The sequence below is a fragment of the Manihot esculenta genome, chromosome 2 (assembly GCF_001659605.2).
Source record: "Manihot esculenta cultivar AM560-2 chromosome 2, M.esculenta_v8, whole genome shotgun sequence".
Taxonomy (NCBI): domain Eukaryota; kingdom Viridiplantae; phylum Streptophyta; class Magnoliopsida; order Malpighiales; family Euphorbiaceae; genus Manihot; species Manihot esculenta.
This window is the reverse complement of record NC_035162.2, coordinates 10,825,845-10,839,009: the sequence shown is the minus strand read 5'-3', so window position 1 is coordinate 10,839,009 and position 13,165 is coordinate 10,825,845. Positions and strand designations below refer to the sequence as shown.

The window sequence follows — 13,165 nt, the reverse complement described above, 5'->3', positions numbered from 1 at the left end:
TTAGTTGTTTGATTTGTTGTGATAGGAGCTGGTACAGATGATCCATCAATGTGCCGATTAAGATTATAACACTTGATAATTGGGAGAAATTGGGTTTTCCAAGCTAGGTAATTGGTTTCCTTCAATTTTAAAGAAAATGAAAGCTGAGCATGTGGTGGTGTGGAGAATAGGCTTGAGGTTTGAAGGGAAATAGAAGAAGACGGTGAAGAAGAAAGTACAGGAGCACTGGAATCAGTTGATTGGAGAGATGTTGTCATTATAGGATAGAAGGCTCTGATACCATAAAAGAAGAGATAAAGAATGTATTTCTGCACATTTATTCAAGAGTATACAGTAGCTTATATATACGGTTCTGTTCCTATAACTAAGGGAATACAAAATACAAACACACTTAAATAAGATATTTACAGCTAATACTATCTTAACAGAACTTATCATTAACACATACAACAAGGGATGTCAACTGACCTTACTTGATTTCAGTCAGAATCAATTGGAGGGGCAATTACCAAGATCAATGGCCAATTGTACCATGTTACAGACTCTTGATCTCGGAGACAATCTGATAAATGATACCTTTCCATTTTGGTTAGGTACTCTTCCTGAGTTAAGGGTTCTCGTTCTGCGATCAAATAAGTTCAATGGTGCTATAGGAAGACCTGAAAAAGCCCAGATTGACTTCCCTAAATTACACATCATTGATCTTTCCTGCAATAGTTTTACAGGGAAGTTACCATCTCAACAATTTCAGAACTGCGTTGCCATGAAAGTTTTGGGCGCAGAGAAGTTGGCTTATTTGCAGTCAAATTCCAGTTTTACACGGAAAGGTTCATTGACTTTCGAACTCTCATATTCATATGATCACTCAATGACAATGTCAAACAAAGGCTCATTGACTGAATATGAGAAAATTCTTGAGTTCTTTACAGCCATTGATTTCTCATGCAACAAATTTGAAGGTGAAATTCCTCCAGTTATCGGGACTTTGAAAGCACTCAACCTGCTAAATCTTTCCAACAATGGTCTTACTGGTAAAATACCGGCAGAGTTGGGAGAGATGTCGTCGATTGAGTGTTTAGACCTTTCTGGAAACAAGCTCTCGGAAGAGATACCTGAACAGCTGACGCAGCTTACATTTTTGGCATTCTTGAATTTATCATATAATCATCTCACAGGTCGTATACCACAAGGGAAACAATTCAATACCTTTGAAAAGAACTCATTCGAGGGAAATTCTGGGCTCTGCGGGAGACCTTTGTCGAATTGTGGTGACGACAATAACCAGCCACCAGAATCAAGGAGCCAAGGCCAAGATGATGAAGGATCATTTTATTTGACATGGAAGATGGTTGCAGCAGGATATGCATTTGGGGTGGTGATGGGAGGAGTGATAGGTCATATTGCTTTTGAGAGGAAGAAAGAGTGGTTTATGAAGACATTCAGAGTGGGGCAGAAGAAAAGACGTGGTGGAAATAGCAGGATTTGATCTGAGAAGATGCTTTTCAAATGTTTCCTTTTCATTGCTTTTACCTTATTCTGTATTGCTGTTGTAGCATTGTGTTTTCTGTGGTCTGTTGTGTTTCTTATTTTGTTTCAGTCATTGTTGAGACTATAATAATATATCCCTTGGCCGTGGAATCCATCAATTGATTTCTCTCATATCAATCCAATGATTGCTAATCAAGGTAATCGCATATATTATATTCTATTTGTACGTAAAGTAATCTCTCTGATTAAGCTAAAGCTAAATCTGTGAATGCAACTCATTTAAGCTCAGAAATAATCATCAAGTTAAGTCTCCCAATGTAATTTAAAATTTTTAGAATTAATAAGTTTTTTTACTTTCTTTTTTGTAAATGAAATAGATGTTCAATCAATAAATTATCTAAATAATAAAAATATGAAAATTAATATTTATTTAGTTCACACCTAATAATTGAGAATCTGTTCCAAATTAATTTTTATATTTTTAAAAATTAAATAACTAGAATTTTAAATTATAAGATTTAAAAAAAATTCAATATGAACGAACAGATAAAATTCAGTAAATATAACAAGTGATGATTTTAGGTCAGATTTAAAAAAATAACAGTACCTAAGAAATATAAAAGGGACAATAAAGAGAAAAATATTTATATAAAAGTGATTATTTTCTTTGACAGTTGGCGATTTCAAGGTATTTTTTTGCCACAAGAAAAGAGGGAGCAGCTAGAAAATCAATGGAATGATGAGAATGAAGAGAAAATTCTTCACATTTGTAAGAAATACAATCATTAGAGCCAAGCATGTTAATATAATCTTGAGAAATTCCAAGCATAAATAATGAAATCAAACTCAGACTCTCTCCAGGAATTTAAATAAATAAATAAATAATAGATAAGGAAGATAATATTGAGGCACCTGAACAATAACTTGCATCATAGTCCTGTAAGCTTCAACTGAAAGAAGAAAATTTTGGAGAAGAACTTTGCAGCTGATTTCAACAACCCTGGGCTGAATTATAAACCAAAGAGGAAAAATCTGTAATGCATTCACTTTATGAATTTACATGGCAGCTCTTTTTCAACAAGAGCCAGCAACCTACTAAGAATTTACATTTTTCACCCTCAACCCCCACACACCGTACAATATAGGGAAAAAAAATTGAAACCAAGGAAAATCAAAGAGAAAAATATATATATGTATATCTGAAAATACAATCAAACCCCTCTCTTTTGCTCTCCTCTTATAGCTGTATTTTTGCTTCTAATCATTGAAATGACGGAAGCCAATTTCAATTGGTAAGCCAAACCCAGTTGGTGGATATTGCCTCCCAGCATGAGCTGAAAAATGAAAAGAACTTTTCATCTACAGGAATTAAAATTAAAGAAAAAAAAAAAAATCCGAGTGCTAGTGAGCCAAATCATCGCTCCCAACACCAACACTTGACTTGTCAACCATGCGCACGTTGTACTGTTCATATACTCTTGCCCTATTCTCTGCCCACCACTGTTCTGCTTGCTTCTCACTGAACCGCTTTCGACTGCATTTATAATTCATTTCTTTAAAAAAACAAGAACATAATTGCACCAATACAAAAATCATGATCAGGTTCATATTTAGACTTCAATTAAAATACCACAGATCTTTTCACCAAGGAAACTTAACAAACAAGCAAGGAGAGGGATTGCTCCCTCACATTTGTAACTCTTTTACCCCACAGAAAATGAAGGAAAAGTACATGTCGGTATGTACAGTGTATACAATGGAAATTCACTGGAAGATATAAAAAGCCAATGATTTTTATTTCATTAAAATTGTCTTCTACTTAAGACATAAGACAAGTGTGCAGATATATCAGAATATCACTTTGATATGTTAATGCTAACAGTAAAATCATTTACCACAGAAAATTACTGAGGTTGAGTCACACTTTGGACAGTTAGTCCCTGCTAAAACAACGCACCTGAAGCGTACTCGCTTAAGATCCTTGACACCTCCTGGAAGGGAGGTAAGTGTTATATATACTCCAGGCTCATCTTGTTCAACCCATTCAGCTTCATGTTGTGATGCACCTTCTTTTGTCCTGCTTCCATTTCTACCATTTGCATCGAAATGTCCTTGTTTGCTGTAACCTGAATTGCGGATGCCAATGACACCAGAGCCATTAGACAGCTGGCTGTTTAATCTATTTGTTTCTGGTCCTTCAGATGCTATTTGTCCATTCAGACAATCAAGAGAAACATTAGGAATATCATTGGAAGGAGTGGAGGCAAGTGAAGTAAAGGAGGGTGACTTCATGTTTCGTGCTGCTCCTACTGGTAGCCTTTCAGCCATGTCTTTTAACTATTAAAGATAAGGATATAAAAGCAAAATCCATCATCAGTATGAAGATCCACCAGAATGAAAACTGCCAGCAACTAAACATGATAAATCCATTAGTCAAGCAAATAAAATCCATCTTACTTGGGCAGTCAGTGATTTGATGACTTCCTTGGCTGCTTTGCATTTAGCAGTCTCTTCTCCTGCAATTGCTATTGCTTCCTTCAGCTGTTTGGTTGTCCTTTCCAGCTCAACTTCCTGAAGCTGGGCTTTGCGAGTAAGATTTTCTACCTGAAAGAAAGATCAATGGTGCATAATGTAGAAGCACACAACCAAGCTAGTTATATATGTTTGTTAATCGATCAGAAGGCAGAACTATCTGAATTGCCAATTTTAATCTTTATACCATATGAGGCTTAGAAACTGGTTTTATTAAACAACGACATTCAGCTAAATATTTGAAATGAAGTTAACAACTCCAATTTGAAAGGTGCTAATGATGTTTCTCTGAAATAAATTGTGACATACATGACCTTTAAAAACAACCAATCAAGTGCATAAATAGAGGATGTGGCATGATATTAGCAGTCTCAGGAATTCGATAAAGAAAATATAATATAATTGTTAATTACTTAAGCTTTGGCTCCAATACTATTCAAAAGCATAAAAGAAACATGATCTTCAAATAATGTTTAAAATTGATATCCGAGACAACAGACATAAATTAATGATAAGCTTTCTGCTTTTCATACGCATAGAGATTGTTGGGGCTCCCAACGTATTTGCTTGGAACAAATGCAACACCCAGTCCCAAACCTATTAACACTGAACTTTGTTAAAAATGATAAGTACTTGCGTATGTAATGGTAAGTACTCTGGATTAATACCAAAAACATTACCCCTAACCAACTCTTGATTTCACAAATGATAAACAAAATGCTCCAAGATCCCCATAAAAACTTTTGATCGCTCATCCGAACATACTGTGGTGTCAAGGAAGAAAAAGCTTACCATGTCTAGGATTTATTCCATTCCTAATGGAAACTATCACATCAATGACTAAACTCAAGGAGATACAAATTTAATAATCCTTTTGATTATTCCTACTTGATAAACACTAATATAACATAGTATTTCAACCAAAGACTAAAGCCTGGCCTGAGGAAGATCATCAGGGACAGAAGTACATGAGCCCATTGCGCAAATATTTGCACTCCAAACAAATGCAACAAGAAATTTCTTATGCAAAAACTGTCATTCCCTCCTCCTCCTACTCCTCCTTAATGAGACTTCAGCACATGGGGCTGGCCCCTCTTTTTATTTATTTTTTTTTTTTGGGGAGGGGGGTGGTGGTGGGGGGGTTCCATCAGCTGACATAATTCACTCAGCTATTTCCTTTAAGCTAAGATGGAAAATTGAAATATAACTATAGAATGCATCTGCACAAACTGGTCATAGTTAAGGTCAACAGCAATTATGCAAATTTATCGCCAGTGACTGACCAATGTAGATGTATGTATGCAATGCATACATTATTAAGAAAATTATAAAACTAAAATGTAGGGAACTTGTGTTTGCGCACTAGAACTCATAATTTATTGATGTCCTGACCACTAATAAATGGATTAAATCAAACTGTGTAGAAAACTTCCTTCACCTTCACTTCCATCCTTCTAACCATTTTACATGTGTTGACATAGGAAATATGAATAAGAAAAATGCCAATAGTGTACAAGATTACATAGACAGTTCACTGAAAGGAAGGGGAAAAGGTTATACCTGCGCTCTCAATTTAATAACCTCTTGGCTGAGACTCTCATTTGTTCTTCTAGCATCATCTACAACAAGTTTTGGTGAGGTTAGTCCACCCAGGGTTGGGGTTGGTGTTGTTGAGCGAGGTGGGCTTGGTCTTCTTGATATAGGTGATGTTGCTCGAGAGACAATTCGTGATCCAGGAACAGAAGCTGAGAAAAATTTTTTGGATGAACCAAACACTGGGTTAAAAGATTTAGAAATGTTAAGTGCTCCCCAATTGGAACCTCCATTAGGAACGGGCGAAACACGGCTACTGTTGAACTCCAGTTTCTTGTTTCTCTTAGATCGACTTTCTGCCTGCTTCAAGGACTCCATTGATGAAAATCTAGCAAGTTGTGCACCAGATGTAGAGTCCAACTTCTCATCTTTATCAATGAACCCATTAGACCCATGATTTACACCACCTCTCCTACTTACAGAAGACTGAGATGAAGCATCAGTTTCAATGGTTTTCTTCAGTTTATTAAAGCAATTATCGCAGACACGATAAGGTTTGTTGGGATTTGGTGCCATGGAAGCCTTGAGTGACTTTTTGATGCTGCATGAATGACAAAAAACAAGCCCACAATTATAACAATTGTGCCGTTTTCTTTTGAAATTAAATGGAAGGTGGCAGCCAGAACACATAGACTGATCAACACCAGAGACCCACTTATGAAGGCAGATAGCTGCAGTAAAATTAGTACCACAAGCAATATTTTTTACTTGTTTGTCTCTCAAGGCTTCTACCAGTGATGGAATATTTCTATCATCAGTATCCCCATGGCCTAATCGTCCATTTGCTCCCTTTCCCCAGGTGTAAACTTCAGTTTTTGAAGTTAAAACTGCAACATGATAAGCACCACAAGCAATTTCCTGAACAAAACTCTTTGAAAGCTTTCCTTCAACACGGTTGGGGAGTTTTCCATCAGCATGGGGATTACCTAGCTGGCCATAAACAGGACTTCCCATTGTGTAGACATGGCCTGATGTTGTAAGTGCAACTGTCAGACTATGTCCACATGCAACCTGGCAAAAGTTGGGTTCAACAAGAGCAGCAACACATGTAGGAACCAGTTTTGCTTCCTTGTCACCATGGCCAAGCCGCCCTTTATCCCCATCTCCCCACGTGAAAAGCTTCCCTGAAGAAGAATTGCTGGAACTTGAATTTCCAACCATGACTTCCACAACTGCAGCAGTATGCCAAACACCACAAGCTGCTTGCAAAGTGCGGAGTCCTTTAAGGGATTCCACTTCCTTTGGCAATGATACGCTTTTTCGATCTCCATGACCCAAAACTCCAAATGTGCCATCACCAAAAGTAAACAACTGTCCAGCAGAGGTTACAACTGCTGTGTGCCAGGGTCCACAAGAGATAGATGAGACATGTATACCTTCCAAGGGCCCATTTACTCTCTTTGGAACCCAATGGCTTACTTCATTTCCATGTCCAAGAAGACCAAAATTGTAAGTTCCATCACCCCAGGTGTACAAATCACCAGAAAGCGTTACAGCACAAGTATGGTACTCACCACATGCCACAAGCTCAATGTTTATATTACTGAGAGCATCAATAAGCTTCGGATGCAAAACATCTGAGTCTACACCATGCCCAAGCCTGCCTCCTGATTCTTCTCCCCAAGAAAAGATCTCCCCTTGCCTGGTAACTAAGGCTGCATGTCTTCCACCACAGGCAATATTCTGCACATCAAGTACTACAGTAGATTCTAAGGCTTTGGGCAATAAAGAATCCATTTTTCCAGCAAAACCACTTCCAACCCTATGATTTCCACCTCCTAGGACACCATCTCCAGTCCCTTCTCCCCAAATGAATACGTCTCCCAGGGCATCACCATCATCATGACCAGAACCTTGGCTTGATGAGCTAACAGCACTAGATAGGCTAACTCTAAAAGCATCCATTGCCATTGCCTTCATATGACCATGTACACTATCTGAGCCACCAGATGACAAAGAATGTACTGAACCACTAGCAGAATCTGAAGGGAAAAACCCCTTGGGCGGAACAGCATATAATGTCACTTCTGAAAGTGCCTTATCCAGACCATTTTTAGGGGGACTTTCATATGGACTATGAAGTCGAAGGTGATCCCTATCCTGATTTTAAGGCAAAGAAAAGCCCTTAATTCATATTCATCAACCAATTTGGCAGAAGGAGATGACAAACACGCAAGAGAATCATACCTTCTGCAAACTGTCATTACTACCAAATGGAGAATTCAAAGGAGAACTTCTACGAGTATATGTCCTAGGACTGTTTGCTTCAGATGGAACCCCATCACTCCTTGATTCTGTTCTCCATTTTCGATGATGACTACGTGAAATTAATGATTTTAAACCACTAAACCATACCTCAGCTTCATCTTTATCTTTGCAAATCTGGTAAAGAAAGATCAGACCATCAGATTACAATGGACTCTGAAAGATCAAGCCATGACAATCATCCAAACACAACATATCAGTCCAGACTCCAGAGATAATAAGCACAGTAGGAAAATTCAGGGCACCAATCAAATGCATCAATACATACATAAAAGTAAAAAATATATTTCAAAAATGGAAGGGGTGACTGCAAAAAGGGTATCCTTACCAAATCCAGTGACCTGTCATTATATATAAGAGAAAAGGATTGGTACTCCTTCTCTGGTCGGGGATACCTTTGAAAGATTGGCTGGAAAAATAAAGCCACGTTTGATCATTACCATCAGAAGAAAAATACTTGCATTACAAAATTCATCATGTAAAATTTTGAAGCTTTGAACAATTCTATTATCCAAGCACATACAGTCACAGAGAATCCTAAAATTTGAGAAGCAAATCTTCATAACATTGGGACAGGCAATCCCAGCTCAAGCTATCCTGATGGCAGTAATGTACTAACTAAAGGTTAATAAGCAGGATGACCATGTGTAGACACCACTAAAAACATAGTGAAAATTTTCCTATTGCATTAGCCAAAATCTTGGCAATCAATAATGCAAATCTCACATGCAGGAGAAATTACTTGAGCATATATAATTATACACTTCAGGCTGGGAACTGTACCAATCACCCTCTCAAGAACCCACTTCCAGTAGACCAGCAGAACTTGATGACTAATATTAGTGAATAAAGAATGCTAGTTCATAAAAGCAATATATTTTTGCTTTGAGTAAAAAGTAAACATTTTGAATAGGAATCAATACTGAAGTGACTATTATGCACACAAATATAAGATGTGAATTCTTATCATATGACCATTTCAAATTCATCGCAATTCAGATTCAAAAAGTGATTCTAATTGCAGTTAACCTCCATATGGTCATGCATATAGCTTCATAAACCATGTTAATAATGTGTATCATTGCCATATAATAGGTTCAGAAAGAGGTGAGAGCAAAAGCAGAGAGAGACACAGAGAAAAAGAGAACTTTAGATGGGATAAAATTGTTTACAAGCTTTTACCTGCAGCATACTAACATTATAAAATCAAGGTTCAGTTGCTATATACAAGCACATCAGTTTCATAGTAAGACACTTACTGTGCGTTGCCCAGATATGATTCTAGACACATGGCTTAGTCTAAGATGTTTCTCCTCTTTCCCAGAGAACCATATCAAAACAGATTCATCCTGAGAGCAATGAGAAAAGATCCAATTAAACAATAAAGTAATAAAAGTATACAAATATACCACATTTCATAATGATAATCTAACACCCATAGAACATGCTTGGTTCACAAAAGAAACAGCGTAAACAATAATCTTGTAAAAGCAAGATATGTAACCAGGTGAGGACCAGTGCCCAATTGGCTTACTGAAAAATAAGCTTATTCTGAATATCCTACCACACAGAACAAATCAACCATGTTTTTATATCATTTATCTTAATAACAATTAACTACTGTTGAAACAGAGTTTACTTCTTATCAAGTTAATATCAGACTAAAGCAAGTAGGAAAAAAGAATGCACAATTTGGATAATACTTACATTGGAAAGACGGAAAGGGCAAACCTTGGGCTTTCCTCTTCTCCCATACTTAAGCAAGTAAGCCCCCTTCTTTAGTGCAGTGATGGCCTGTTGTAAAGATCATAGAAGAACCTAACTTAAGCATATTCAGCACATTTTCTGGTGGTGAATGAATTAATTAACTACAATATAACCTAGCAGAGTGATAAATAATAATGAAGTGGTAAAACCATATTCAAATGACAAAAGAAATACTATTACAGGGGTTTAAAATTTCCTTCTCTTTTTTCTAAGGGGTAACATGAATGCGAAACATCTACAATAATATTTCTATCTTGTAATATTAAAAGGATGTAATCAGAGCACAGTAAGATCCACAAACATCTCAAAACAGTCTTCAAGCAGAAACTCACTGGAAATGATCCTATTTGTCGTCTCCTTGGTGGCTAAGAAACCACCAGCAGTCTACTACATTCAGGATTTTAGCGATCTGGTTATAAAGAAACAGTGGATATATGTCCATGCAGATTACCTAGTCTTGCAAGTGTTTAAATGAGGTACAATAAAACATGCCACCATTGTTGGGATTTAGAGATAGAAGGATCCACATACAAATGATTTCTCCATGCTGTCATTTTTATTTCGTCATAGCATGTTTAATTTAGGTCCTAAATCCTACAATGGCATTGCAAATAAAAATTAAAATAGTACTCACTTTGCAACAGTCCAGTAGGGACTAATATTCATAAATAACTAGCATTTATTGTGGGAGAGAAGGCACTCCAGTGATTATTCATTTAAGATTTCATAAATTTGACTTGAGGGATTAGCCCACAAAAACATATGAATATGTGAAACTGAAATAACATTATGCCATACAATTTTCCCACAAATAGATGGGCAAAGCAATCAGTACTATTGTTTCGCAAACAAGAGTTTCCCTTACTAGATCATTCATACAGACTAATGTAAGGTACACATATTTCCAGTTCACATTTCAACTTCTATTAGATAATTCAGTCACCTTTCCACCATCGATGTCGCACCTATTTCAAAACTAATCAATAGCACAACAAAATGAGTCAAAAAGAAAAATGTTTGAGGGAGTTCTTCTCTCTTTTCCTTAAATGCCTAACAAAAGAGGAACACATATTAGAAAATAATCCAGTTTGCTCCCCTTGAAAGATAATTCACACAATGCCAAGGAACATAAGTTCACATACTACAATACAGAAATGGATCCATTTCAAATTTGACCTGATCATTTGTTTCCCAAAGTAGAAGTTAGATGAAGATCATACGATGAGATTTGACCTCAAAAAATTTCTCTGTGACCTATAATGTTGACAAATCTTTTACGACAGCATTATCCTTATCCTTTTAATACATTCCCGTAGCTTTTATGAAGCAAAATGGTTATCCTCTAAACTTGTATCCTCCACACCTAATATTCTCTTCTACAATGACTTTATCACTTCCTGATTCTGGACCTTTCCCACTTCACCAACAATTTGCTAGTTTTTAATCCTCTATCAAATTCCCAGTACTTATGCAATTATTGAATATGAATCTAGAGTAAGATCGGCCTGCCAGCAACAACTTTAACCAAGTGACCAGCATTTATTAATCACTTCCACTCGGCATATCCTATGATGTCGGTCTTTACTTTAAACCAATGGATACTGAATTATGTTGTCAAGTTTCAAGTTTTCAAAATTCAACAAGTAACTATCCAAGCTTTTTTTGAACCACAGTATTTAAAATAACACATCTAACAAGATATGGAAGTTCATCTAGCCATTACCCAGATAGCAGGCCCTCCCAACAAACAAAAGAAAATCCAACATGATTAAATTTTCATTTTGAATTCATCCAACCGGAAGTAGAGTTTAGAATATATAAATTTCCCCACTACAATCAAAATCAGGATTTTCCCAGGTATTTAAACTAGTTAACTGTAGCATACAAATAATCCTAAAACTTAAGAAATGTAAACCAAATATTGCCCACACCAGCAAATTAAAATTACCTGCTCGATGTCCCTTTCAACTGGGCCAGTCCTGCTAAGATCCGAGGCCATTCTATCAGTCCGCGACATTACGACCAAAATAATCTACTCACCATTGTCAGGAAAGCAAAACCCTTCATTCACAAACGTCATACTGAATAACCTCTCAAACCCTAACAAATCCATGCTATTAACCACCCATAAAACTCCCTGAAACCCCAGCTCGACCATCAAGGTCACTGGCTTCAAGCTCCAATTCCTCCACTCACACTAGTTCAGTTGCAGCAATTGAGACAGCAACAGAGTCAACTAACAGTTCCTGAACTGAACACTGACCCAATAATCAAGACCGAAGTCAACCTCCGAGAATTTGGAGCAGCTATATTGTTTGGGTGGCGAGAAACTGAGGGAAAATCCTGTAAAAAGCTGTATGATCTGATTAGCAGGTTTCAAGTACAGAGAGAGAAAGCGTTATAACTATGCAAGTCGAAGGAGAGAGAAAAGGAGAGAGAACGAGAAAGGATTATTTTATATAATAGAAATCAAAGGTATAAAAATGGAGGTTAGCCAGTGTATGGCTGGTGAGGGAGGTGAAATAGAAAAAAAGAGAGAATGAAAGAGAATAAAATAATATGGAAAAAAAAAAGTAAGAGATGAGGAGAGAGAAAATTAAAAAAAGAGAAAAGGGATAATATGCCCACAAAAAATTTTCTGTTCCATAATTTTTTTCTTTCCTTAATTTGTCACTTTGTTTTGGCTATTTGATCTTAGCATTGAAACTTACTGTTTGGTGACTGAGAAAACAGGTGAAAAAGAAGGAAAGAGACTGGAGTGAGTTTCCTTTCCTTTCCTTTCCTTACTTTTCTTTTCTTTTCTTTTTATTTTACTTTTTTTTTTCTTTGATGTTAATATAATTATAAACCACTTGCTAATTTAATCCAAATGACTTTTTTAAAACACTAAATTGTCTCCAATGAAAACACTTTTTTATTAGATGGTTTTTTTTTATAAAAATTATTTTGTCATTTTTTATAATTTTCTTAAAAAGATAATTTTGTCATGAAATTGAATATACATCCATTCAATTTGTCATCCATCTTCTATTAACTTTTTATTTTGATATAACTTTAAAAATATATTTTAATAATAATAATATTAAGATTTAAAAAGAAATTAAATATTCCCAAATATAATGTAAGTAATTTCCATATTTCACAATTAATAATTTGGTAAATAGCCTACATTGCTATTATTATTATTACAAATAATTTCCAACTCTATGTTGGATTTTTCTTTGGAGTCCTTTCTTGCATTTTTTTAAATCAAATTAGTAAAGCTCAATTATTTTTTATTTTAAAAAAATTATATAATATAAATTATTAATGTAATGTAACCTTCATCCAAACTTTACCTTTTTTTATCATTTAAATCTTATTTTGCATAATTATAAAAAAATTATTTAAATTGAATTTATATAAATTTATATCGTAAATATATTTCATATGATTTTACTCTTATTTTATATTTAAATTCGGTCTAAATAAAATTTTTCCGCATTATTAAATGTAAACAATTTCATACTAATAACATTAT

The 13,165-nt window shown here is 35.6% G+C and overlaps 2 protein-coding genes across 3 annotated transcripts; one reads left to right on the top strand and one right to left on the bottom strand.

Moving 5' to 3' along the window:
• Nucleotides 1–517: 517 nt before the first annotated feature.
• Nucleotides 518–1,486, top strand: LOC110609821 (receptor-like protein 33). Its single transcript, XM_021749642.2, has one exon. It carries the CDS (start codon nt 518–520, stop codon nt 1,484–1,486), a length of 969 nt encoding a protein of 322 aa, XP_021605334.1.
• A 1,015-nt stretch (nt 1,487–2,501) lies between these two features.
• Nucleotides 2,502–12,250, bottom strand: LOC110609001 (PH, RCC1 and FYVE domains-containing protein 1). 2 transcript variants are annotated; one of them, XM_021748299.2, is made up of 9 exons: nt 11,594–12,249; nt 9,586–9,672; nt 9,138–9,227; nt 8,207–8,287; nt 7,801–7,995; nt 5,581–7,713; nt 3,946–4,092; nt 3,446–3,825; nt 2,502–3,022 (listed from the first exon to the last, which is right to left on the bottom strand). In XM_021748299.2, exons 1-9 carry the CDS (start codon nt 11,660–11,662, stop codon nt 2,890–2,892), a joined length of 3,315 nt encoding a protein of 1,104 aa, XP_021603991.1. In that variant the 5' UTR covers nt 11,663–12,249; the 3' UTR covers nt 2,502–2,889. The 2 variants fall into 2 exon arrangements, with proteins under 2 accessions (XP_021603991.1, XP_021603992.1); XM_021748300.2 differs by lacking the exon at nt 8,207–8,287 and having other exon boundaries at nt 11,594–12,250.
• Nucleotides 12,251–13,165: the final 915 nt, after the last annotated feature.

Coding starts and splice junctions, on each gene's coding strand:
- LOC110609821 (XM_021749642.2), top strand. CDS start 518: ATGGCCAATTGTACCATGTTACAGACTCTTGATCTCGGAGACAATCTG.
- LOC110609001 (XM_021748299.2), bottom strand. CDS start 11,662: ATGTCGCGGACTGATAGAATGGCCTCGGATCTTAGCAGGACTGGCCCA. Junction 9,673..11,593: donor TTGAAAGGGACATCGAGCAG/GTAATTTTAATT, acceptor TCTTTACAACAG/GCCATCACTGCACTAAAGAA. Junction 7,714..7,800: donor GTAATGACAGTTTGCAGAAG/GTATGATTCTCT, acceptor CCTTAAAATCAG/GATAGGGATCACCTTCGACT.